The following is a 23,907-nucleotide window of genomic DNA, read 5'->3' as shown; positions in this document are numbered from 1 at the left end:
GTTCCCAATACATAATGTTTGTTGAATGATTGTGTGAACGTTCGCTCCAGGGTTATCTAAGCTGAGATCGCTGCATCCAGGCCCGCTGGGACACCCCCATCCTTAAAAACTTTCCCCAAATACGGTCCCCTGCGCCAACGAGGTGGAAGCATGGAGGAGTAGAATCCGAAGTTCGCAGTATGATCCGATAGGGCTTCGAGTGTGTGGCGCACATTTACGCGCACGTCCGTGCGGCCCTCCATGCTGCTGGGTGTGTTTCTCTGCTCTCTGGTGTCTCCCTGGCTCGGACCTGCCCAGGGGGTCCCTGGGCCCAGGCCCCGACACGCGCGGTCCGGGCCAGGGCGCACGGCCACGGTGCAGGTCTGGGCGGTCCCCGCGCTCCGCGCCCGCCGCCCCTCCCCCTTCTCCAAACTTTCTCCCAACTTCCCGACCTGCTCCGCTCGGTGGCCCTCTCCTCTTCCCTCATGAATTATTCAGCAGCGCGTGCTCCAATCGGCGCGCCCCGGCCCCCTTGCGGAGCCCGGGCTAGTGGGGCGCTCCCCCCGCCCCCCGCGTGCCCCTCCCTCCCCGGCCAGGCGCCGCCCGGCCCAGTCCCAGCCCAGCCCCAGCCCGCCCGGCCCCGCGCCGCAGTCTCCCTCCCTCCCGCTCCCGTCCCCGCTCCGGCTCCCACCCTCCCCGCCCGCGCGGAGCGCACTCGCCCGGCAGCGCGAGTAGCACCGCTCCAGGGAGGGGGGAAGACCGCGAGCGGCCGGCCCATCCCCAGCCAGCCGGGGCGGGACCCCGAGGCCCCGGAGGGACCCCGACTCCAGCCACGTCTTGTTCTGCGTTCACCCGGCGAGGCTGCTGCCAGGACGCCCTCCGCCTGCCCGTCTGCGCGCGTGGCGGGGACTCGGGGCCACACCTGGGCTCCGCCACCGGGTGCCAGGGGCGCCTTCATGGGCCCGCGCTGAGGGCCCCAAAAGAGTCCCGCGCGGGGAGTCGGCATACACCCGCTCAGGGGGGCTTCAGACCTGGGGGGGCTAGAGCCCCCCAAACTCGGATCGAATCCAACCAGAGTGAGGCGGCGCCATGGAGCTCCGGGCTCTGCTCTGCTGGGCTTCGCTTGCAGCCGCTTTAGAAGGTGAGTATCCTTGGGGGCGCTTCGCCACTTCTGGGGCCCCCGAAGATGGGCCTCGGAGCGGAGGGGCCGATCTCTTGACTCCCGGTAACCCGCACCCCAATCCCGAAGACTCCGGACCAATAGTGCTAGCCTGGGCGGGGGGCGGGGAGGAGGCGGCCCAGCGGGGAGTGGAGTTTTCTTTTGTTTGGGAAAGAGATGGAGTCGAGCTCCGTCCCGGGACATGCCCCTTTCCGGGCTCCCCAAACTCTTTAACGCCTGACTCCAAACGCCCTTGGCAGCCTTCCCTTTTCTCTCTACTCCAGTCTTCAAAACTCTCTCCAAAGTTTCTGTCCCTGTTCCCACCTCCGCCAAACACGAGGAAACGTTTCTGGAGGAACAACTGAAGACAAGGCAGAACTTTGTGCTAGGCCATAAAACCACTCTTGCCCCCTGTTCCCCAGCACTCACACTTTGATCCTACGATTCCACACACCTCCGTCAGGATGGCCACTTTCCGCGCTCACTCGAACCTCCAAATCTATCCCAAAGCTGTGGCTCCTGCTGCAGGGAGGCCCCCTCCCTTGTTTCCCCAGGCTGCACCCCAGCCCTTTAAATGCTGTCTAGACCCCAGCTCTGCCTCAGTCCCGCCTGTGTCCTTTCCTGGAACCCTACAGGCGGGCAAAAACTGAGCTACACATCACTTGTGTCGCCCAAACTCAACCTAACTACCACCTCCTGCTCTCTCCAATTTCTATTTTATCTGCATCTGTCCCCCAAATGTTACTTTATCAATGAGTCTCTGCCCTTCCCTCAGTCCCTAGGGGGGAGCCAAGAGCCTTATAAACCCTCCTCCCATGGCCCTAATCTCCTTTCAGTGAGCCTCCCTCCCCCCCCCCCCCCACTTCGCTGCCTGGAATCAAAGGGATCTCTTGGGAGTTGGCTGGGGGAGCTGCTGAGGAGGAGGAATCAAAGGCAGTTAGAAACCCCTTTTCCCCAGGCTGGGCAGTGCTGCTCTGGGCTGGGGATCAAAGGCTGGGTATAGGGGAAGAGGGGAGACTTGATGGGCTCAGAGATAGAAGGGGAAAGAACTGTGGGAGAGAGGAAGGCAGAGCCAGGAGAGAACCAGCCGGGATGATGTGTGGTCAGAGAGAAAGAAAGATGCAAAGAGGAACAGGGATCACTTCTAATTCCTATTACCTAAATGCTTTCTGATCCCGAGGCCCATGCTAAGTGCTTTATATTTTCACAGTTCCAACACTACACCCATTTTACAGATGAGGAGACTGAGGCTTACAAGAGTTCAGTTGTTTATCCAAGGCCCTGTGCCCCAGTGAAGGTGAAGGGTGGGAGATAGAAAACAGAGGAGAAACAGAAAGAGAAATGGAGGTGGACAGGGAACAGGAGAGAGAGGTGAGAGAAGTGACAGATCAGAGAGCAGGAGGCAGGCAAGAGCGAGATAGGATGAGAGAAAGTGAACCGCTCAGAGTGCCCAGGACAGCCCGAAACAGACAGTGTGTAAATTGGAGACAGGAAAACAACTATCCAGTCTGGAACAATGGAGGGTGGAGACGGCAGCCTCTATCCACCCCTTCCCAGAACCCCGGCATCCTGTCCCCAGCACGCTGGGCTGTCTCATGCCACCCATGGAGGCCCAGACCTCACTCCTTGCCCTCCGTGGACATCACCTGGTCCCTGGGAGGAGGCTGCCTCACCTGCCTGCCTTGTCTTCTCTTATGCAGCCCTCACAGAAGTGGGGACACCTGGTCCCAGGTGTGCTGCTGGCACCCCCCCCCTCGGGAACCCTCTCTCCGCTCCTCGCAGGACAGCCCTACTGCCCCCCACATTGTCCTGGCCTCCGAGGGGATTCCCCTACTCTCCCTCCACCATCCTCCACCAGGGGGCTGTGCAGTTTCTCCTAATCCCCCCTTCCGCCAGACCCCGCCCCTCCCCCGAGGCCCCTCCCCTGAGGCCAGAGCTGAGCCAGGTGTGCTCACCCCGCCATAGACACACCCCTAAAATCTCCTCCCCTTTTCCTTCCCATAACCAAATCCAGATGTGAGGCCTCTGCAGGCCAGGGCCAAGGGCAGGAACCCAAGCGTCCTGGCTTCCAGCACTTCCTCCTCTGAGGGCAGCTAGCTGGTGGGGAGGGGTGGGGGGTCAGGGCTGGGCCTCAGGAGCTCAGCACCACCTTCAAGGATCTGAAGGGCTGGAGTGTTTGGTCTGAAGGAAGTTGGGGGCTTGGAAGAGGAGAGTCGAGTTGGGGGGAATGGAGGCAGCAACTTTGGATTTGGGGAAGGGACTGTAGAGGCCAAGGCAGGCCCTGGCAGCAGGGGTGTCCCCATGCCAGCGGCCCTTGGCCGACTGAGGAGTCAGGGTCAAGGCTGGGCTCTAGTGGAACCCTTTCTGAGCAATTTGCCCTTTTCCGATTTCAGCATTTGTGCCTCCCCTTCTTGGGGCACTGGGAGGAGATCTGGGAGTCCTGAGGGTCAGCCCTGGGCCGGCCAGCTGTTAGGGGCGGGGCTGGCACTCAGAAAAGAGGCTTCAAACCTGGGGTGGGGACAACCCAGAGGGCAGGGCTTTTTCCCCTCCGCGTCCTGTCTGTCTCAGCTCCCAGGGATCTGTGTCTCCCCTCAGATGCTTGCTGACTCTGCCTGTCTGTCTGTCTGTCTTAGAAACCCTACTGAACACAAAATTGGAAACTGCGGATCTAAAGTGGGTGACGTTCCCTCAGGAGGAGGGGCAGGTGAGAGCTGGGGCTCAGGAGGGAAACTGAGGGAGGGGGGCCACCTGTGCTCCTGCTCCCTGTGCCATACACACAGTCATCAGGGCAGCCGGAGCAGATGTCCTCAGAGCCCTTGCTCTTCAAGCCCCCGCGCCACCGTCGCTTTATGGCAAATACCCCCCCGCTGACCTTCACCTACCCAGTAGCTCCCAGGCTGATGCCCTTCTGCCCACAGTGGGAGGAGCTGAGTGGCCTGGATGAGGAGCAGCACAGCGTTCGGACCTACGAGGTGTGTGACATGCAGCGGGCCCCGGGTGTGGCCCACTGGCTGCGCACGGGCTGGGTCCCCCGTCGGGGTGCCGTCCACGTGTACGCCACGCTACGCTTCACCATGCTCGAGTGCCTCTCCCTGCCGCAGGCCGGCCGCTCCTGCAAGGAGACCTTCACCGTCTTCTACTTCGAGAGCGATGCAGACACGGCCACGGCCCACACGCCAGCCTGGATGGAGAATCCCTACATCAAGGTACCCAGGCGCCCCGGGGCTGGGCCACGTGCCTGGCCTGTGGTCTAGAGGCAATGGCGGGGAGGAGCCTGGGTGCTGGAAGCAGGAGGCCCAGGTCTGAGGAGGGAAGAGGGTAATGTTAGGTGGACCAGCCACTCTCCTCCGGTGAGCTGGGGCCACCCTTCACTTCCCCATTCTCTAAGCATCGCCCCTTTATAGCCCCCTCCCACCTTTGCATCAGCTGATGCCTCGCCCTGAAATGCCTTTTTCTCTGCTTCTCCTACTCAGCTCTTACTTGTCTTCTAAATTCCAGCTCTGAGGTGTACCCTGATGCGCCCTGCCCTGGGCTCCCGCCTGCCGCAGCACTCAGCATACTTTTAACTTATCATTGTTTCCTTCATTTCTGTTTCCTCGGCACTGAGTCCAGGGCCTGGCATAGAGTAGGTGTTGATAAGTGTCTGTAGGATGAATGAGTGCACGGAAAGGGGGTGCAGGACAGAGGCCAGATACATCGTAGGAGCTCAGTGAGCGTTAATGGACAGTGTTGAGGCCGGCAGGAAAGTGCATGTTGGGAGAGGTGGAGAGAAGGTTCTGGAACAGGAACTGAGCAGGTCCAAGAGGGGGTGAGCTGGGGAAAAGACAGTCCAGTAGGGTCCCTGGGGAGTCGAGGACAGCATCAGTGACTCTCTTCCCCGTTCTTGACAGGTGGACACCGTGGCCGCTGAGCACCTGACCCGGAAGCGGCCCGGGGCCGAGGCCACCGGGAAGGTGAACATCAAGACGCTGCGTCTAGGCCCGCTCACCAAGGCCGGCTTCTACCTGGCCTTCCAGGACCAGGGCGCCTGCATGGCTCTGCTGTCCCTGCATCTCTTCTACAAGAAGTGTGCCCAGCTGACCGTGAACCTCACCCGCTTCCCAGAGACCGTGCCCCGCGAGCTTGTGGTGCCCGTGGCGGGGAGCTGCGTGGCCGATGCTGTGCCTGGCCCGGGCCCCAGCCCCAGCCTCTACTGCCGGGAGGATGGTCAGTGGGCCGAGCAGCCGGTCACAGGCTGCAGCTGTGCTCAGGGGTTTGAAGCCGCCGAGGGGAATACTAGATGCCGAGGTGAGGGCTGGCACCTCCCCCACAAAGCTTGCCCATCCCTGTGCGGAGGGGATCCAGTGCTCCGCCCTTGGACCCACTTCTTAAATTTCCGTTTTGGACATTCTTGGCTCTCCCAGGCCCTCAGTTACTGGAAGGTGTGTTTTCAGGCCCCCCCCCCCCAAGCACAGTTCTGAGCTCTCCCTCATATCCATGGGCATCCTTCTAACCATGTCCCATTCCTTTCTGGACATGGGAGGCTGTCCTGGCATGTGGGACTGTCCTCAGGGTTGGGGGACCTTGTTGGACTCAGAGGACGAAGGCATCCCGGTCTCTATTCTGATTCATGGTTTCCTTTAATTTACTGATGCTGAATTCTCACTTAGCTGTTTCTCAGAACAGAGATTTTTTTTCTTTTTCTTTTTAGGCTGATTTATTTATATACTTTAAGGGAGGTAATGGGTATTGAACCCAGGACCTCCTGAATGTTAATGCACTCTACCACTGAGTTATACCCTCCTCCCTCAGAACAGAGACTCTTAACCTGGGCGTTGTAGGTGGAATATAGGGGATCTATGAACTTCAGCGGAGGAAAACATGGCTTTTTCTTTTCACTCATCTCCACTGGAATTGGCCATGCCTTCTACAGAGGAGTCACAGCCCCAGCGGTCCTGAGCCAGACCTGAGACTTGGGCCCCATTCAAATCCTGGGTGTTTTCACAGCCCGTTGCAAGAATGTCAAAATGTGTTTTGTGCTCATCGTGGCTTCAGTATTTCATTGGCCATTAGCCCTACTGCTGTATCTCCTTGATAGAGAAACACAAACATTGCGATACTGTAAACTTTTCTTTGTGTTTTGATCCTTGTATTTTCACTTACTTTCACTTTTCTTGGTAATCTGTGTTTTTTGGGGTGTGCATTTAAGATCATTATTCTGAGTGGGGGTCTGGGTTTCACCAGGCTGCTGTGGGGACGGGGGACAGACCCTTCTCTGGAGGGAGGTCTTATCCTCTCAGAGGTGACATTTCTGATCTCCCTCTGCTCCCCCCGTGCACCACATGCAACTTTAATAGCCATTGAGTGTCTCTGATGCAAGTTTTTGATGGATGCTTTCTCTCTCTCAGCCTGTGCTCAGGGTACCTTCAAGCCCCTGTCCGGGGAGGGGTCTTGCCAGCCATGCCCAGCCAACAGCCACTCCAACACCATTGGCTCACCGATCTGCCAGTGCCGCATCGGGTACTTTCGGGCCCGCACAGACCCCCGGGGTGCACCCTGTACCAGTAAGTGACCGATGACCCCTGGCGTGGACCCCAATCCCAGCCCCCATCCTCCCATGCCTTCCTCCTCTTGACCCTGGCCCGGTGCGCCGCCAAGACAAGGGGTCAGTGTGGCTGCCTGTCTGTCCCACTGCCTCTCCACTGCCCATTTGGTCCACCTCTGCCTGACGCCCTGGTCTCCCACAGCCCCTCCATCTGCTCCGAGAAGCGTGGTTCCCCGCCTGAACGGCTCCTCCCTGCGCCTGGAGTGGAGTGCCCCCCTCGAGTCAGGCGGCCGGGAGGACCTCACCTACGCTCTCCGTTGCCGGGAGTGCCGCCCCGGGGGCTCCTGCACGCCCTGCGGAGGAGACCTGACCTTCGATCCTGGCCCCCGGGACCTGGTGGAGCCCTGGGTGGCGATTCGTGGGCTGCGTCCTGACTTCACCTATACCTTCGAGGTCACCGCCTTGAATGGGGTGTCCTCCTTAGCCAGTGGACCAGTCCCGTTTGAGGCCGTGAACGTCACCACTGACCGTGAGGGTGAGACTGGTGGCTGGGGACGGCCTATGGTGGGGTGGGACAGATGGTGGTGGGAAGGGCCAAAGAGGGATGGGGGCAGTGTAAAGGCCTGAAGGAGGAAAGGTAGTGGCTAGGGAGTAGGCTCCCCAGGAAATATAGCAGGTCAAAGCCTTTGGGGCAAGAGTCAGAAAGAGAATTGAAAAGATGCAAAGGTGAGCTGGAGAGTTGAGGACAGGGCAGAGAGAGCTGGGAGGAATTCCTGAAACCATTAGAGGACAAGTGTGGCCAGTGGAGGAAGAGCTGGGAAAGACAAGGGACCCACCACACTCAAGGGCCCCAACGTGTCTGTCTTGCAGTGCCACCCCCAGTGTCTGACATCCGGGTGACTCGGTCATCACCCAGCAGCTTGAGCCTGGCATGGGCTGTTCCCCGGGCACCTAGCGGGGCAGTGCTGGACTACGAGGTCAAGTACCATGAGAAGGTGAGACCAGGCCCCGCCTTGGGGGTGGGGATGGGCAGTGGGACCTACTCTAGGGGCCGCGTGACACCCAAGTGGCAGGCATCAGCTACATACTAGCTATGTGACCTTGTTTCAACCCCTCGGCCTCTCTGAGCTCACTATCCCCATCGTAAAATAGTTAAGATAAGGGAACCTACCCCACAGAATTGCTGCAAGGGTTAAATGATATAACAAGTACAGAACACATAGCACGGTGTATATGTAAGTGAGCCCAAAGGTCTCACCTGCCACTCAGGACTGAGATGCTAGTGATGGAGGCCCGGGGCAGGGGGAAAATGGGAAGAGCAGTGGAATCTGGGGGCCCTGGCTTATAGCCAGCCCCTTCCCTTCCCGAACAGGGCGCAGAGGGCCCCAGCAGTGTGAGGTTCCTGAAGACATCGGAGAACCGGGCAGAACTGCGGGGACTGAAGCGGGGAGCCAGCTACCTGGTCCAGGTGCGGGCCCGCTCCGAGGCCGGCTACGGGCCCTTCGGCCAGGAGCACCACAGCCAGACCCAGCTGGACGGTGAGCCTAGGGGCAGAACGTGGGCAGGAGTGCTGCCCTGCACTGGGTGGGAGGCCTTGCATCTGCCCTCAGGACCCCCAGAGTCACATCCCCATGACTGTCAACCACGAGACATTTTTGTCCTGGTGTGAGGATGTGGAAACCAAGCCCAACAGCTGGCTGTGAAGACCGGCTCAGCCACTTTCCAGCTGTGTGACCTTTAGCAAAACCTTGACCCCTGAGTCCAAGATTTCTCATGCAAAAGATGGAAGATGAGGCCTCTCCCACAGGGTTCCAAGGATTAAATGAAGTGACACCCTGTTAGTTTTTATATGCTGGCCCAATGGTTTTCTAAACCTTTTACTTTTTTTAAGAGTCTTATTGAGATATAATTCATATACTTTATGATTTACCATTTAAAATGTATAATTCATTGGCTTTTAATATATTTACAGAGTTGTGCAGCCATCACAAGAATTAACTTTGGAACATTTCAGCACCCCGAAAAGAGATGCTTATATCCCTTCCATCGCCCCCCAGCCCCTGGCAGACACTTGTCTACTTTCTGTCTCTATAGGTTTGCCTGTTCTGGACATTTCATAGAAATGTAGTCACGCAGTATGTCATCTTTTGTGACTGGCTGCTCCTTTCACACAGCATAATGTTTCCAAGGTTCACCCATGTTGTAGAATGTATCAGGACTTCATTCCTTCCCACGGCCGAGAAATACCCTATCGGATGGCTTATAGCACGTCTTATTTATCCATTCATCCATTGATGGACATTTGGGTAGTTTCCACTTTTTGGCTCTGAACCTTTTCATTTGTAGTCTTTAGGATCTTTTGTTCAAATGGGACTTTTTGTGGTGACCAGTATTTAGAACAGGACAAAATCCAACCTGCTCTGGCAGTCATAAGGCTGGGAAGCTTCTTCCCTCGCCCTGAGGGGCCTGAGCTGAGCTCACAGGCGCCATGGGGGTCTCCTGATCACCAGTTTTTCTCCCACAGAGAATGAGAGCTGGCGGGAGCAGCTGGCCCTGATTGCAGGCACGGCAGTGGTGGGCGTGGTGCTGGTCCTTGTGGTCGTTGTCATTGCTGTTCTCTGCCTCAGGTGAGGGCTCTGGGCACCCGGAGGCTCTTGTGATCCCTGTGTCGCTGGCCACCCACTTTCTTGGTCCAGGGCAAGGCTCCTTCCATGCCCCTGGAGCCCATTTTCACTTGGAATCAATCGTCTCCAATTCCCACTCCTCCCTTCCCATCCTTTCTCTTTGGGGACACAGAGGTGTGGGACTCAGTGGACCTTTTCTTTCCCGTCGGCTGCAGGAAGCAGAGCAACGGGAGAGAAGCTGAATACTCGGACAAACATGGACAGTATCTCATCGGGCACGGTGAGTAGGCCCATCCTGAAAGCCACAGGGCTGGGGCGAGAGCATGCATCCGGAACCAGGGCATCTGAGTGCAGTGGGAGTTGCTTCTTGGCTAATGGGCCCTGTGTGGTTCCTCAGGTACTAAGGTCTACATTGACCCGTTCACTTACGAAGACCCTAACGAGGCTGTGAGGGAATTTGCAAAAGAGATCGATGTCTCCTATGTCAAGATTGAAGAGGTGATTGGTGCAGGTGAGAGGAAAGTGCCTGGGTGCCTGGGAGGGGGAGGGGGGTGGGAGGGATGTTGGGACCAGACCCGAGCGCAGGAGAGCTGACCCTCAGCCCCCCCTTCCTGAAGGCGAGTTTGGGGAGGTGTGCCGGGGGCGGCTCAAGGCCCCCGGGAAGAAGGAGAGCTGTGTGGCCATCAAGACGCTGAAGGGCGGCTACACGGAGCGGCAGCGGCGGGAGTTCCTGAGCGAGGCCTCCATCATGGGCCAGTTCGAGCACCCCAACATCATCCGCCTGGAGGGCGTGGTCACCAACAGCGTGCCAGTCATGATCCTCACGGAGTTCATGGAGAACGGCGCCCTGGACTCCTTCCTGCGGGTGAGCGCCCCCGACCCCCAGCCAGCCATGGAGCTCCGAACCCGGGACAGACGGTTGAGTCCTGGGACTGGCCTCTCTGTGGAGCCGGCTGACCTCATTTGTCCTTGTGACAAATATTTGCTCAGTGCCTCCTTGTGACTGTGCATCAGCCACTGCCCTGGGCCTCGGGAACAGAGCGTGACCGTCTCTGCTTTTGGTGAGCTGATGGTATAATGGGGGAGATGAAAAATTAACAAGGCCGAAGGAGCTTTTATAAAACGTAAGCAAAATTTTAGATGTGAGAAAAATCAAACAGGATCATAGAAAAGTGCTTGGGGATGAGGTGGGAAGAGCTTATTTTTGCGACTTTAACAACGTTAAACTTTATTATATGTCTTTTATGAAAAACCGAAACTTTTTCTTCATGGCAAAATAACACTGCATTTAACAGAATTACAACAGCTCCTCGGGGTCACCTCACGCCCACTTGATACTCCTGTTTCCCTAGTTGTCCCCAAAGTGTCCCTTCCTGCCAGCTTACCTGAACCGGGATCCAATTCAGGATCAAGCATTGCACCTGGTGGCTGTTTTTTGGGTTTCTTTGGTACAGTTTGTTTTATTTTTTGATTTGGGGGAGGGTAATTAGGTTTATTTATTTATTTTTAATAACTGGGGATTGAACCCAGGGTCTCGTGCGCGCTAAGCATGTTCTCTACTACTGAGATATCCCCTCCCCCTGCACCTATCGTTTTGAGCCTCTTCTACCTCCAGAACGGCCCCTTGTCGTGGTACTGATTTGCTGAAGGGCTGAGTCACTCGTCCACTTGAGTGTCTTGTTTTCTGGATTTATCGGATTCTTCCCTGTGGGGTCATTGAGCTTGTTTCTCTATTTCCTGTAATAGAAGCTATATCTGATACTGTGATAAGTTCAAAATGAAATGCCTACGTCAGGGTGCTGTGTACTTCACATGGCCCCGCATCAGGAGACGCAAGCTACCTGGCTCCCAGCATGAGGGATGCTGCGGCAGACCCCAGAGTCGTGCCATGACAGCCTGACCCTGCCTTGTGGATACAGGAATACCCATTTCAGTTGCCAGAAAGGGAAGGAGGGTCTGTTTTAGAAGAGATGACATCTGGGTAGATAAGAAAGAGCCAGCCGTAGAAGATGCGGGGCGGGGAGGGGGTGGGATGTTTGGGGCAGAGAGTAGAGACCCAGAGTGGGCAGGAACCCAGCATGTTCCAGAAGGTGAAAGGCCGGTGGAGCTGAACCAGGTCAGCAGAGAAGTGATAGTGGCTCACAATGGAGGTGGCTGGGCCTTGTGGCCTTAGAAATTTGAATTTGATTAGAAGTTTGAAGGCAAGCCTTTGGGAGGATTGCATCAGGAGAGAGAGATGATTTAAGGAGATCCCTGTGATGGGGGCTGGGGGGCAGGAGCAGAAGCCCGGAGCCCCTGAGGAGACCTGCAGTCATCCAGGCGGGGGCGCTGCAGTGGGAGTGGAGAAGTGGTTGGACTGGGGATATGTTTGGGAGGCACGGCCGGCAGAACTTGCTGACGGACTGTGAGCCATGGGGGAATCACGGAGACTCTGAGATCTCTGCCCTGAGCATCTGTAAGTGGTGTTTCCAGTGAGATGTGAGGCCTGGGGCAGGTGCCGGCTTGGAGGATGGATTCAGAATTCGTGTCTGGACTCTGTGTCACTGGCCCTGCAGGGCTGTCAAGGGTCCCCTGCAAGCTAGCTGAGCCCAAAAGACGGGCTTAGTGAACCGTTCATGGCTGGTTGGCCTACCTGGTGAGAGCAAACTCTGTAAAGGTCAAGGTCGGGCTTTATCTTTGTGTTGGTGCTGTGGTCACTGATCACAGCTGATTCCTCACTATTCTCTTGCATCCTACATACAGTCGGTCCAAGAGGACTAAGCGAGATTGCAGCTGAATTAGCACAAACGCAGGCATCTCCACCTGTAGACAGATAGCTTCAGAGCACACTCGTAACCGTCAGCACTCTGCTGCTGTCAAATAAAAGGAACATATTAGATCAAAAGCATTTGTTGAAGGGGGGACGATATAGCTCAAATGGTAGAGCACATGCTTAGCATACACAAGGTCCTGGGTACAATCCCCAGCACCTCCTCTAAAAATAGAACTAATAAGTAAACTTAATTACCCCCCCAAAAAAAGCATTTGTTGAATATTGCTTTGTACAGGTTTAAAAGGAAGAAAATCTTAAAATATCTCCTTAAAATCTAATTAAGAAAGACTGAATGCCTATATTTGAAATAGTAACAGTTGTAAGCTTTGTGTCATGATATTTAGCAAGAGCTGAGAGAACTCAGGGTAAAAGAAAGGAGGGGGGCTTACCTGGGATGGTGGGTGAGCTGCCCTAACCACGGCCCTTCCCCTTGTCCTTCTCCAGCTGAACGATGGGCAGTTCACCGTTATCCAGCTCGTGGGCATGTTACGGGGCATCGCCTCGGGCATGCGGTACCTGGCTGAGATGAGCTATGTCCACCGAGACCTGGCTGCCCGCAACATTCTGGTCAACAGCAACCTTGTCTGCAAGGTTTCAGACTTTGGCCTCTCCCGATTCCTGGAGGAAAACTCTTCTGATCCCACTTACACAAGCTCTCTGGTGAGGCTGGGGGACAGGCCTAGGAATGAGGTACTTAGGGCCAGGTGGGCAGGGCAGGTTGGAAAGGTGGGAGGCTGAGGGATTGACAGTGCTGGCCTAGGACAGGAGATAGGAGAAGACCACGGAAGGAACCTTAGGAAAAGAACAGAGTTGGGAAGGTAGGTGTTTAGGTCCCAGAAAGGAAGCAAGCCTGAGCTAGGGGGAAAGGCAGAGGTAGGGGGCAGAATGCCTGGGTCCTGTGAGTCCCTCAGCTCACCTCTTCCTCCCCCCATCTTTAGGGAGGAAAGATTCCCATCCGATGGACAGCCCCTGAGGCCATTGCCTTCCGGAAGTTCACATCTGCCAGTGATGCCTGGAGCTACGGGATCGTGATGTGGGAGGTCATGTCTTTTGGGGAACGGCCATACTGGGATATGAGCAATCAGGATGTAAGTGTCCCCTGGTTCCACCAAGCTTTCCTGGAATGTCCTCTCACCTGAGATACGGGGTGGGGTGGGGTTCCCACAGAGCTCATCACTGCGGGGTCCTCCAGGGGTCCTCTCTGTACCTGAGAGTCTGATACAGCATATCTGGTCACAGGGCACAGACATGGAGGGCAGGGTTGGGAAGTTACCTGTCTGGATTATAGCTCAAGAGCTTCTGAGATGTAGAACCACAGCCAGCCTTGGCCCTGGCCAGAAGGACCCCCAGATTTGCCATTCTGGGAGGCTGTAGCACCCATCCCAGCATCTGTCAAGTTGCCATTTCCTTGGGGTCCTTTGGCAGCTTCATTTTCCCCAGACGTCCTCACCCAGTGCTTCCACCTGTCATTCCAGGTGATCAACGCCATTGAACAGGACTACCGGCTGCCCCCGCCCCCAGACTGCCCCACCTCCCTGCATCAGCTCATGCTGGACTGTTGGCAGAAAGACCGGAATGCGCGGCCCCGCTTCCCCCAGGTGGTCAGCGCCCTGGACAAGATGATCCGGAACCCTGCCAGCCTCAAAATCGTGGCCAGGGAGAATGGAGGGTGAGGACCCCAGAGAGCAGGCCCTGTTTCCTGCACTCTGTCACCCCCTGAGACCCTCCCTCCCCCACAGAAGGATCCATCCCTTTGGTGGTATGTGGGATGGCCCCTGTCCATCTTTCCAAGCCTGGGGTCTACGTCCGTCCACACACTGAGAACCACTGAGACTGGTTCTCAGTGCTCCCTCCCGATCCCTGCCTCCCAGGGCCTCGCATCCCCTCCTGGATCAGCGGCAGCCTCACTACTCAGCTTTTGGCTCTGTGGGTGAGTGGCTTCGAGCCATCAAGATGGGAAGATACGAAGAAAGTTTTGCAGCCGCTGGGTTTGGCTCCTTTGAGCTGGTCAGCCAGATCTCCACTGAGTAAGTTGTGGCAGGAGCTGGAGGTAGAGGGTAGGGGGTGCCTGGGGACCAGAATCAGGCCCACAATTTCAGCAGGGGGCTTTGGGGTCAACTCCCGGTGCCAACTCTGTTTTCTGGAGCTCCTCCCACCCAAAGCAGTAACAGCTGCTGGGGCTGAGAGCCCCGGGGAATCTTCCAGGCCAGCTGTGCCCGCCTCACCCCTCCGAGATGTGTACCATCTCAGCCCTGGGCCATCTCACTCCACCTCAGAATCTGTATCTATCTTTGTGCATCTATCTGCATTCCAGGCCCTGCTCTCACATTAACAATGTGTCAACTCTGGATGTTTTCCCACCCATAAAAGGAGAAGGTTGGACTGGGTTTTGGAGATCCTTTCCAGCTTTAATGTTAAATGGTTTTATGATACCAGCGCCTCCCAAATACTGTTTTTCCCTAGTTGGCCTCTCCCTGGTCCTACCTTCTGCCTTCCCATTTCTCTCCCAAGGATTCTTCTTGCCCCAGGTTTGAGTAACAGAAGTAGAAGGAATGAAATCCAGACCCAGAGGGTCCAGGAGGCCCTCTCTCTGGCAGGCAGGTCGCGGGCCAGTGTGCCTCACTGGGTCTGGGCGCCTCCTCCCTGACTGCCTCCAGCCTCTCCTTGACACGGGTTCTCTGACAAGGGTTCTTGCCCTCCATCTCTCACCTCATCTTTTTCCCTTATCTCAGTCTCCCGGCATCAGGATGGGAGGTGGGGGCAGTTTGTTTTTGTCCCCTCCCTCCCCTTCCTCTCCACCCACCCAGTTCTTCCTCTTACTGGCTTTTCCTTCTGACGTCTTTCTCCGCTAAAACAGTCTGTGCAGCCCCTTCCCCCAACCTCATTTTATGGGCTTTTCTCTCCCTTTCATTCCTCCCCTGATCCCCCGCCTTTTTTTTTTTCTTAATCCATCCATACTGCAGCCCTTCACCTCCTGCCGCCTGGCCCCTGCCAGTACCTAGCTCCACCCACTACTGCATCTGCTCGGGACTGTAGCAGGGCTCCTAAATTCTCCAGAAACTATCCGGCAACTATTGACGTCTGCCCCACTGCCCCACTTCCCCACAGGATTGGTTGACAATCCCAAAAGTTTGACAGGGTTTCTGTGGAAGACACACCCCCTGGGAGCCCCATGGCCTCACCTAGCTTTCCATTCTTCCCCAGGGACCTGCTCCGAATCGGAGTCACCCTGGCGGGACACCAGAAGAAAATCCTGGCCAGTGTCCAGCACATGAAGTCCCAGGCCAAGCCTGGAGCCCCAGGCGGGTCAGCGGCACCAGCCCCCCAGTACTGATCTGCACCTCCTCTCCTGGCCCCACAGCTCTGGAGCAGCAGGAATTCCCACGCTGGGAACACAGCTCCCCTTCTTCCTGGGGCAGAGTCTGGTGGGGACCCAAGAGGCCCCCATTCCTGTGCCCCACTGGATTGCACTTTGAACCCATGGGGGTGAGGAGCTGGCAATTTGGAGAGACAGGATTTGGGGATTCTGCCATATGGGAGTGTGGAAATCACATGCCCCCAGGTGGGGAACCCCAAACCGAGGGTGCGGGAGAGCCCTTCCCTCAGGATTGGGTGTGACCAGAGGAGAAGTGATGCTCTGTATCTGCCAGCAGCCCAGGGGTGGTTGGGCCCCACTCCCGCAGCCTCCCTCCATCCCCAGTTAGGAGCCCCGGGTGCCCCTCCTCACCTTGAAGGGCTGAGGCCCTGCAGACCAAAGAGAAGAGGGCGACTAGCCTGCGAGCTCGGGAGTGCAGCTCCGCAGCGCAGGCGGGAAGGGGTGTCCAGGCCCAGTGACAACATTGGGCTTGGATGTCCCAACCTTGCTGCTGTCTCCACTGAACTCAGTTTTCCCTTGTAAATGCCCCTCCCCCATCTGCTGCCTTCATATTGAAGGTTTTTGAGTTTTATTTTTTGTTTTTGGTCTTATTTTTCCTCCCCCCCCCCACTTTTTTTTTTCGTTTTCATACCGTCCTTGTCATACCTTTCTGTGTTAGAGGGGACCTGTTTCATTATCGCCTCCTTTGCCCAAGTTGAAACAGGGACCCATCGTTGTGTCTGTTTCCAGAATAGCACCTTGGTCAGGCCACAGCCCCAGACATTTCCCTGCCTCCTCCCAAACCCCCACCCTGGCTGTGTCCATGAGGGGTTGTGGGGGGCAAGCGGTGGTGGAAACCAGAGACAAGACACCGGTGCTTGGAGGGGTTCTTAAGTTATATTTAAAACAATTGTTTTGTATAAATAAAAGAAAATGGGAATTGTCCTGGCTCAGGGGTGATTGGGAGTGGGGTGGTGGAGGATGGACTAGCCTTCTGAGGACGGTGGGGTCTAGTGTGGAGGAGTTTTTGAGCCAGACTGACTGAAAGGGGTCCGAGGTCTGTTGACGGGGCTGTGGGAAGGCTGGGTGCTTGGTTCCCAGCTCCAGGGTGTGTTTGAGGTGGTGGGGTGGGGGCAGTGGGAGATGAGTCATTGGCAGCTGCTTCTAACGGCTCCAGATGGCTCTGCCAAGAGCCTGGGGCACCTCCGGGGTGGGGCTGCCCTCTCCCTCCCCTGCCCTGGTTCCCTAGCCCTGGCAGGGGGGCTCCGTAAGGCAAGGAGGTCTTGAGCTCAGAGCCCTGCCCTATAGCCCCCTGAGGGGTGAGGGGGGCACTGGCTGGGGCGGAGGTCCAGTTCAATGAAGAGGGCAGATGTGGGCCAGATGTTGGGGTTGGTTTAGAGGCAATGGGGGGGGAGTGTCTGCACTGGCTGTGGGGGAGGGGCAGAGGCTGGAGGGGAAGATGTGGACCCCCTACGTGTATACACACACACACACACACACACACACACACACACACACACACACACGTGCACGCTGGGCTGGGTGGGAGGACAATTCCCCCTTTCAAGATGCTGCCCAGGCAGGTTCTCCCAGCCTCTTGGGAAGGGAGGGGAAACCACCTGAATGTCTTCCCCTAACTTCTCCTTTCCAAACAGGAAGATGAGGATGGGGTCAGTTCCCCTGTTGTCTTTCTCACCGTCTTTGGTTTCCTTCTTTGCTCCCAGTCTGTCCGCCCTCCGGTACACCTGCAGGGGCAGGCCTGGACCAGGTCAGCTTTGTCAAGCTGGCGCAGCCTTGCCATTTCTACATCTCAGTTGCCCCCTGTTGTCGTGTTGGGGTCACTACAGGACCTCAAGTCACAACCTCTGCCCCTCCCAGCCCAGGGAGCCTCCAGCAGTGATCCTGTCCCGATTTCCGGCCTCTACAACCATCTTCTGGAGTCTCTAATACTCTGGAATCCTCTGTCCCCTCCTTCAAATACATACGACCCATGTTTTGTACCCCCAAAAGGGGATGAGAAGGACTTGGTCCTGCCGAGGACAGAGGGAGTATGGGTTCCCCTCTGGAAGGAGGAGGTCTATCCGGAGAATGCTGGTCTAGGCCACCCCCTTCCCCTGCCAACCAGACATCCAAGCTAGATAAGGTGACCTTAGCCGGGTGAGGGGAGGAACAGAAATGGAGGGCGCAGGGCACAAAAGAATAGAGGCAAAGGGTCAAAGGCCAGGTGAAGGGAGCTGGGGGGGTGGGCAGGCATGCAGCTGGGAGCCCCGGGATGCCCAGTTCCAGATTGTGAGCTGCTCCCCCCGCCAAGGGGCACCCCTCCCTTCTTGGGGCCTTTTCCCCAACCACCTGGGGTCTCCTTTCCTTATGTGAAGGTGGCTGCCGGGGTTTTCTTGGAGGCTAGCACGGAGTAAGGATTCCTTTCTAGAACACAGGGTCTGGCCTACTTTGGCGTCCCCTGTCCCGTGGGGTCCCACATCCTGACCCCCCAGTTGGCAGCCTTCCTTTTCTTCTTAAGAGCTCGAGCAGGATGGCCCAGCCCCTCCCCCCAAGCAAGGACCTGCCTGGTGGGAGGCACGAGGCACAGGGCTCAGGGTGGGAATGTTTGCACTTCAGCCTTTGGCTGAGGTGAGCTGGTCACTCCTAATAGGATGGGGCTCAAAACTCCTCACAAGCCAGCCCTCAGACCCCCCTCCTCCGTTACCATAGTAACTCCAATGCCCTTTTGGGAAATGGACACGTGCAAAAGGTGGGGCCCTCCCCAGAGGGTCACAGGCCCGTTCACCTTTTGGACAAAGCCACATTCTCCATCCTTAGCCTCTGCCCAGAGATTAATCTCATTGTTAGAAATGTAAATCCTCTCCTCAGGGTCACCCTTCACTACCCCTGGTGGGGAACTCTGAGGCCAGGTCCTCTAAGAACTAGGATTCCTGGGGTCAAGTCCTTTCTCCTGTATCCCCGAAACCAGAGGGTGGATGGCCCACCCTCATGTGGCTTTGTCTAAGGGACAGACAGCCCCTTACCTCCTCAGACCTCAGTTCCCCACCCCTTTGGACATTGTGGGGGGCACCCAGCCCTCAGCCCCCACACACCAGTCTCCCTATTTCTCCCCTCAAGACCCACCTCACAGACCCCTCCTCTACCAGAATCATGTGGAAATTCACATCTCAAAAATTAATAATTTTATTTCTTTTTTTTTTGTGGACAACTCAAAACTCAGCGATGGTGAAGGGATGCTCTGGAGCAAAGTCTGAGGAGAAAGCAAGAAGAACTTTCTCGAGGTCTCAGGGTCAAGGCTCACCTGGACCCGCCAGCTTGTCTCGGTTCTGGCTCTGCCTTTTATTCCTGAGGGCATGGGGAACAGACACAAGGGTGGAAGGTTGGCACCCACTCCCCATGCTTACTCTCCCCCACCAGCCCCCCAGCAACTCACCTTCTCCTCCACCGCTTCCTGGAAACGCACTCCCTGGTCACTGCGGGCACTATGACCACCACGGGCACCAGCATTCCCAATAGGATGGCCACAAAGTTGGATGCTTCTGGGTGCAGGAAACAGAAACAGGGACATGGGATAGGAAGGGGCAGGGGAGAGACACTCCCTTTCAGTCCTCGGCTGCCACCCTGAAGGGACCCCACCCCCTAAATCCCTGGGTGGCTGGTTCTCCTTCTAGGAGGGTGCCGCTCCCAAGGGTCTCAAGGCCCTGGCGCTGCCCTCCTGTTGCTGGACACGCAACTCCCATAAACCTCTCAGGGGGACATTCATCCAGCCAGTCCCCTAGAGACGAGGGTATTATGTCGGCCAGGGCTTCTGGAATCACTTCCAACGGTCACCTGGGAGCTTATGAAAAACATAGATCTCTGGGCTCCCTCCAGATCTACCGAATCCAAATCCTTGGGGTGGTCCCGGAATGAGCATGTTAAACAAGACACCCCCGGCCTACCCCGATCTTAGGCGTGAGATAAGGATAAAGTTGGAGAACCACTGGCCCAGAGGCTCATGGGAATTAGGCTCGTGAAAAAAACCAGTAGAAGGTACTGGAGAGGCTTAGAGGGACACAAGAGTGGGGAATAACAGCAGGGTGATGCATTGGGGTCACAGAAGTGGAGAGCTCAGGTTCAGAGGGAAGATTCCAGCGTATGTGGGTAGGACCCCGGTCCTGCTAATCTTTAGGGATCATATATGTTGATAAATAATGTTGTATTATTATATTTTACATAGTAATAGATGACACTGAAAATATGTTATCTACTGCACATCTATAATAGCTATCTTTTAGGTTACTATTATATACATGGAATAATTCTGCAGCTGTCGTAGGTGGGGAAGGAGTGGTGAGGATACAGGGCCTCGGATGAAGTTCTTGCCTGGTTTTTTGCGGGGCAGCACGTCCCGAGGCTCTGAGCAGAGGTCTCCCCCGTAACCAAGTTCACACTCACAGATGAAGTGGGTTCCCCACTCCTGGCACCGCCCGTCATTCTGGCAGGGGTTCTGTAGACACGGGCTATCTGCAAGGATGGAGGGCAGTGGGAGGGAGTTCTGGGAGGACACCCACAGTCAGAGGAGAAAGCAGGGGCTGACAGAGGCTGGTCGGGGTCCTCTGGTCAGGCTTCCTATTCTGGCTGTACACTCACGAGCCCTGGGCTCTAGGGAAGTCGCTCGCCCTATCTGAGCTCCATTTTCTTTACTGATAAAATGGGGAGGCTACGCTAACCCCCAAGTGCTGAGTAAGGACTAAAGGGGATCCTGGGAAGCTAATGCTGGGAAAGGGCCCAGCACAGTGCCCGGCAGAGAGCAGATGCTCAGGGAAGGCAGGTCCATTCTCTCTACACCTTCCGAAAAAGAGAGCGAGAAAGGGATGAAATGGCATGAACTTCCTGACGTTGATGGGGTGGAGTCCCAGGCATAGGACTGGGAGGGATAGTCCTCAGTCCAAGGACCCCTGCCCCCTGCCCAGGGTAAGAGGGCAGCTTGAAGCCAAGTGGTGGTCCAGGCTCACCTCGAAAGCAGCCACGAGTGAGGTTCCCCAGGGTGCAGATCTCCCCAGTGCTGCAGCTGAGGGGCTCACACAGAAGGACCCCCGAGCTGGCGCAGGTGCAGCGCTGAGAGCAGTCCTCGGTCACGAAGCTGTCACCCTGCTGGAGAGGGAGAAGGGCCAGGAGGGGGAGGTCTGGTTTCCCTCCCGCGTCTGACTGTCCTTTCGCACCTCCACCCCCAGGGCCTCGCACGGCCGGCCCGGACCTGATAGTAGATGCCCTTGTCGGTGCAGCCACAGCGGGACAGGGGAAGGCTCCGGGCACCACTGTAGGCGTAGCCTGGGAGGCTGGCACAGCCCTCCACACAGGGGCCATCGCAGTCCCCAGGGACCACCAGGCTGGCACAGGAGGCTGGGCAGGGGCTCATGCAGCTCTGATAGACAGTATTGGCCGGACACTGCAAGGCTGAGGGGACAGAGTCGCAGTCAGAAGGTGGTGGGCTGGGGCTGGCCCCGCAGGGATGGGGAAGGCGGCCACCCCACAGAGCCCAGAGCCTGGTATCCGCAGGGAAGCAGAAGAGTGGGCCAGTTTTTCATGGTTTTTTGTCTGTGACATTAATGCAGGTGGGGAGTAGCCACTATGGGGAGTGGGCGAAGGAGCGGGAGGGGGTTGCAGGAGTCAGGGCGAGGCTTCCAGGTGAGAGCAGAGAAGGGGCCAGGACACTGACGTGGGGAGAGCTGAGGGCTGGGGGAACCAAGACAGGATGCGGAGGAGGGGGCAACGGTGGGGGCTCAGAGCTGAGCAGAGGGTGGAAATAGCCCAGAGGGTGAGCAGCCAGCTGTGGGGGAAGGTCAGGGCCTCACCACAGTGGGTGTGGTCCCGCCAGCCGGCCAGGGAGGCGCCCGCCTCCTGGCAGATGGTGGCGTAGCCACTGAGGACCTGGCAGCGCAGCTCCTCCTGCTCTTTGGGGTCCCAGGCGGCACACAGATCAGACACACAATGCCTGGGGGGACGGCAGGGACAGTGGGGGGCTGTCAGCAAGGAAATCCAGCCTTGGAAACTCCAGCCGGTTCTGTGTGTGTGTGTGTGTGTGTGTGAGAGAGAGACAAGGTACCCAAGCCACAGAGAAAGACTTGAGCCAAACAGAGAAAGAGCCGATCAGAGAACAGGCTGCAGGACCTGGAGAAAGGCCATCCCTCATGTCCTCGGTCCCCAACTCACTCCTGGAAGGGCTCTGGGGCCACCATCTGGTGACAGGCAGCAAAGGGGCCCTGGGGGTCCACCAGCACCCTGCACGCCTGTGTGTTGTTGATGAGCTCCAGCTGCTCCGGGCTGCATTCAGACACATGAAAGCCTGACTCTTTTTCCTCTTCCTCCTCTCCTATGGCCCTGGGGCAGAGAGCGGGAAGGGCCAGGTAAGGCCCAGGAGGCCTGCAAACTCAGGAAGAACTGGGGGGGGGCGGAAGGGGAGGGCATGGGCAGGGACTGGGACCCGCGAGGCAGGGGCCGCGCCTTCAGAGGGGGAGGAAAGACACGTTGGAATTAGATGAACCAGGTGAGTCTGCCCAGGCCCGGGCCCTCGGGGTTCCTCCTCCTGCTGAGGATACAGGGTGAGCGGGGTGTGGACAGACAGTGGGCAGTGTCTCCTCTCCCCAGGGCCCGGGCCTCCCTGCTCAGAACCCCCACCCTCTCACCTTGAGAAGCGGGCGAGTCCTCCTCCCTCGGTCTTCTTTACCTCCCAGCTGTTGCCGAAGAGGAGGAGGTTTTGGGTGAGGGTGCCGTCAGGCAGCACAAAGTCATTCCTCTTGTTTTTGTCGAAGTTGCCGCACAGGCCGAGCACCAGCCTCTGGTAGGTGATGGGCAGGGAGATCACTGCAGGAGGAAGGGGCGTCTGGAAGTGAGACTGCCCACCTCATCACTTCCCACCCTTCCTGGGTCCTCCCCTGGAGCTGGGGCCACCCTCCCAGGCAGGGGTCCTCTCACCACACCAGGCCCAGATGAGATGTGGTTCTCCCGCCCCCATCCCAGGACCATTCCTTCTCCCCTCTGCTCTCCACCCTCAGCTACCTGCGTTGTGCCTGTCATTGAAGCTGATGACCATCTCAAAGTCTGTGATCAGATACAGACGATGGCTCCGCAAGAAGATCGACAGATGGTCATTGGGCTTGTAGGGGATGGCCATCTTCTGACCATTGACCTGGAGAAGGCAGACAGGAGCCGAGGGGCGTCCTGAACCAACCTGACTCTCTGCCACTTCAGCCTCTGCCCCCTTGCACATCTCGGTGCCTCTCCCTGCCATCATTCTGGGGAACAAGCTACGCCAGGAAGCTCCCCTGTTCCCAGTGGCAGAGGCCAACCTGAGTTCCGCTCCCCTTGAAGCCCCAGCCCCTTTCTTGCTAAAAAACTGGCAGGGAGGATGCCCCCGGTACTTCTTCGCCCCGACTCCACCTCCACGCTGCACCACTGCGCGATCTTTCCTTCTGTCTCCCCCTGCCTCTCTCCTACCTTGTCTGTAATCCCACTGCCCCTCTCTGCACAACCACCCACCAAGTGAAGAGGGTGCCTTCTACAACCAGGCAGCCTCTGCCAGAAACTTCCCAGGGAACACAAGTCCTGGCTTCACCTGCTCCAGGTGGCCTCTGTGGCCCGGTCTGCCTCCCCAGCCCCTCCTGGCCTGCCCCAGCTCTTACCACAATCTCCAGTTCATCCTGGAGCTGGACTGTGTAGCCGTAGACCTTCACAATGACTTCATGCAGGAAGATCGGCTTGAAGGACGGATACACCTTGTTGCGTCCCTCCACAACTACGGGCTCCACCCCATCGGGGAGCACGTCCATGGTCTTGACTAGCGTGTAGGTCATGTGTCCTTCAAAGCGGTAGCTGAGGCCATCAAATGTGCGGTAGTGGGGATCCCCAAAAACTGTGCATTGCTCCCACTCTGCCAAGAAGGTCCAATGCTGAGAAGGCACCCTGCCTGATATAACAGCCCCTCACCTGCCCTGGTGTCTCCTGCTGCCTTCCCTCTTAGCCCTGTGTCCTTAGTCTTCAACTTTCCCCCTCTCCCAGCTTGAGAGGCTCTCCTCGTCTGGTCCCTCCTTTGGTTGTTAAGATGGCAGAGCCCAGAGAGGATCATGCAAGCGACCAGGGAGCTGGTCAGAGCCCGAGTGCGTGCCCAGGCCCACTCCACCCCTCTGACTCCAGAGCCCTGCAGCAGGGCCCTCTGGCTCCACCTCGGCCCCGAGCCACCTCCCTCCGCCTCTCTGGGGCCTCTTACTGTCAGCTGTGCAGCTGTCCTTGCCCTTTTCTTTGGAGCTGGGCTGGCAGTGAGAACCAGAGGGGCAGGTGAAGGGCCGGCACTGAATGGCTCCCCCTTTGCAGGTACAGCTGTTCGAGCAGCCTCCGGAGAGCCAGGACTTCCCCGCCTGCAGAAGCCGCAGGAGGAATGAGAAGTGAGGGCAACAGGGCAGCGCTCCCTCCTCC

General features: G+C 57.3%; 2 protein-coding genes across 4 annotated transcripts in view; one reads left to right on the top strand and one right to left on the bottom strand.

Annotated features, from left to right (window-relative positions):
- Positions 1-639: 639 nt before the first annotated feature.
- EPHB4 (EPH receptor B4) lies at positions 640-16,396 on the top strand. Of its 3 annotated transcripts, XM_074345827.1 has the most exons (18): positions 640-1,120; positions 3,772-3,842; positions 4,057-4,110; positions 4,240-4,344; positions 5,029-5,425; positions 6,526-6,681; positions 6,865-7,197; positions 7,533-7,657; positions 8,011-8,200; positions 9,187-9,289; positions 9,502-9,566; positions 9,684-9,797; positions 9,904-10,151; positions 12,543-12,758; positions 13,037-13,186; positions 13,574-13,767; positions 13,970-14,125; positions 15,303-16,396. In XM_074345827.1, exons 1-18 carry the CDS (start codon positions 1,069-1,071, stop codon positions 15,430-15,432), a joined length of 2,859 nt encoding a protein of 952 aa, XP_074201928.1. In that variant the 5' UTR covers positions 640-1,068; the 3' UTR covers positions 15,433-16,396. The 3 variants fall into 3 exon arrangements, with proteins under 3 accessions (XP_074201928.1, XP_074201926.1, XP_074201927.1); XM_074345825.1 differs by having other exon boundaries at positions 641-1,120; positions 4,057-4,344; XM_074345826.1 differs by having other exon boundaries at positions 642-1,120; positions 4,057-4,344; positions 8,035-8,200.
- Positions 16,397-19,690: 3,294 nt separating this feature from the next.
- The window catches only part of ZAN (zonadhesin), a 29,571-nt gene continuing 25,354 nt past the window's right edge, over positions 19,691-23,907 (bottom strand). Inside the window, 9 exon segments of the mRNA XM_074346861.1 lie at positions 19,691-19,959; positions 20,451-20,727; positions 20,729-20,892; positions 21,291-21,430; positions 21,649-21,816; positions 22,122-22,299; positions 22,495-22,624; positions 23,118-23,365; positions 23,702-23,849. Coding sequence (XP_074202962.1) covers positions 19,727-19,959; positions 20,451-20,727; positions 20,729-20,892; positions 21,291-21,430; positions 21,649-21,816; positions 22,122-22,299; positions 22,495-22,624; positions 23,118-23,365; positions 23,702-23,849 — 1,686 coding nt within the window. The 3' untranslated portion in view covers positions 19,691-19,726.

The sequence above is a fragment of the Camelus bactrianus genome, chromosome 18 (assembly GCF_048773025.1).
Source record: "Camelus bactrianus isolate YW-2024 breed Bactrian camel chromosome 18, ASM4877302v1, whole genome shotgun sequence".
Taxonomy (NCBI): Eukaryota; Metazoa; Chordata; class Mammalia; order Artiodactyla; family Camelidae; genus Camelus; species Camelus bactrianus.
This window is presented reverse-complemented; position numbering and strand designations above follow the sequence as displayed.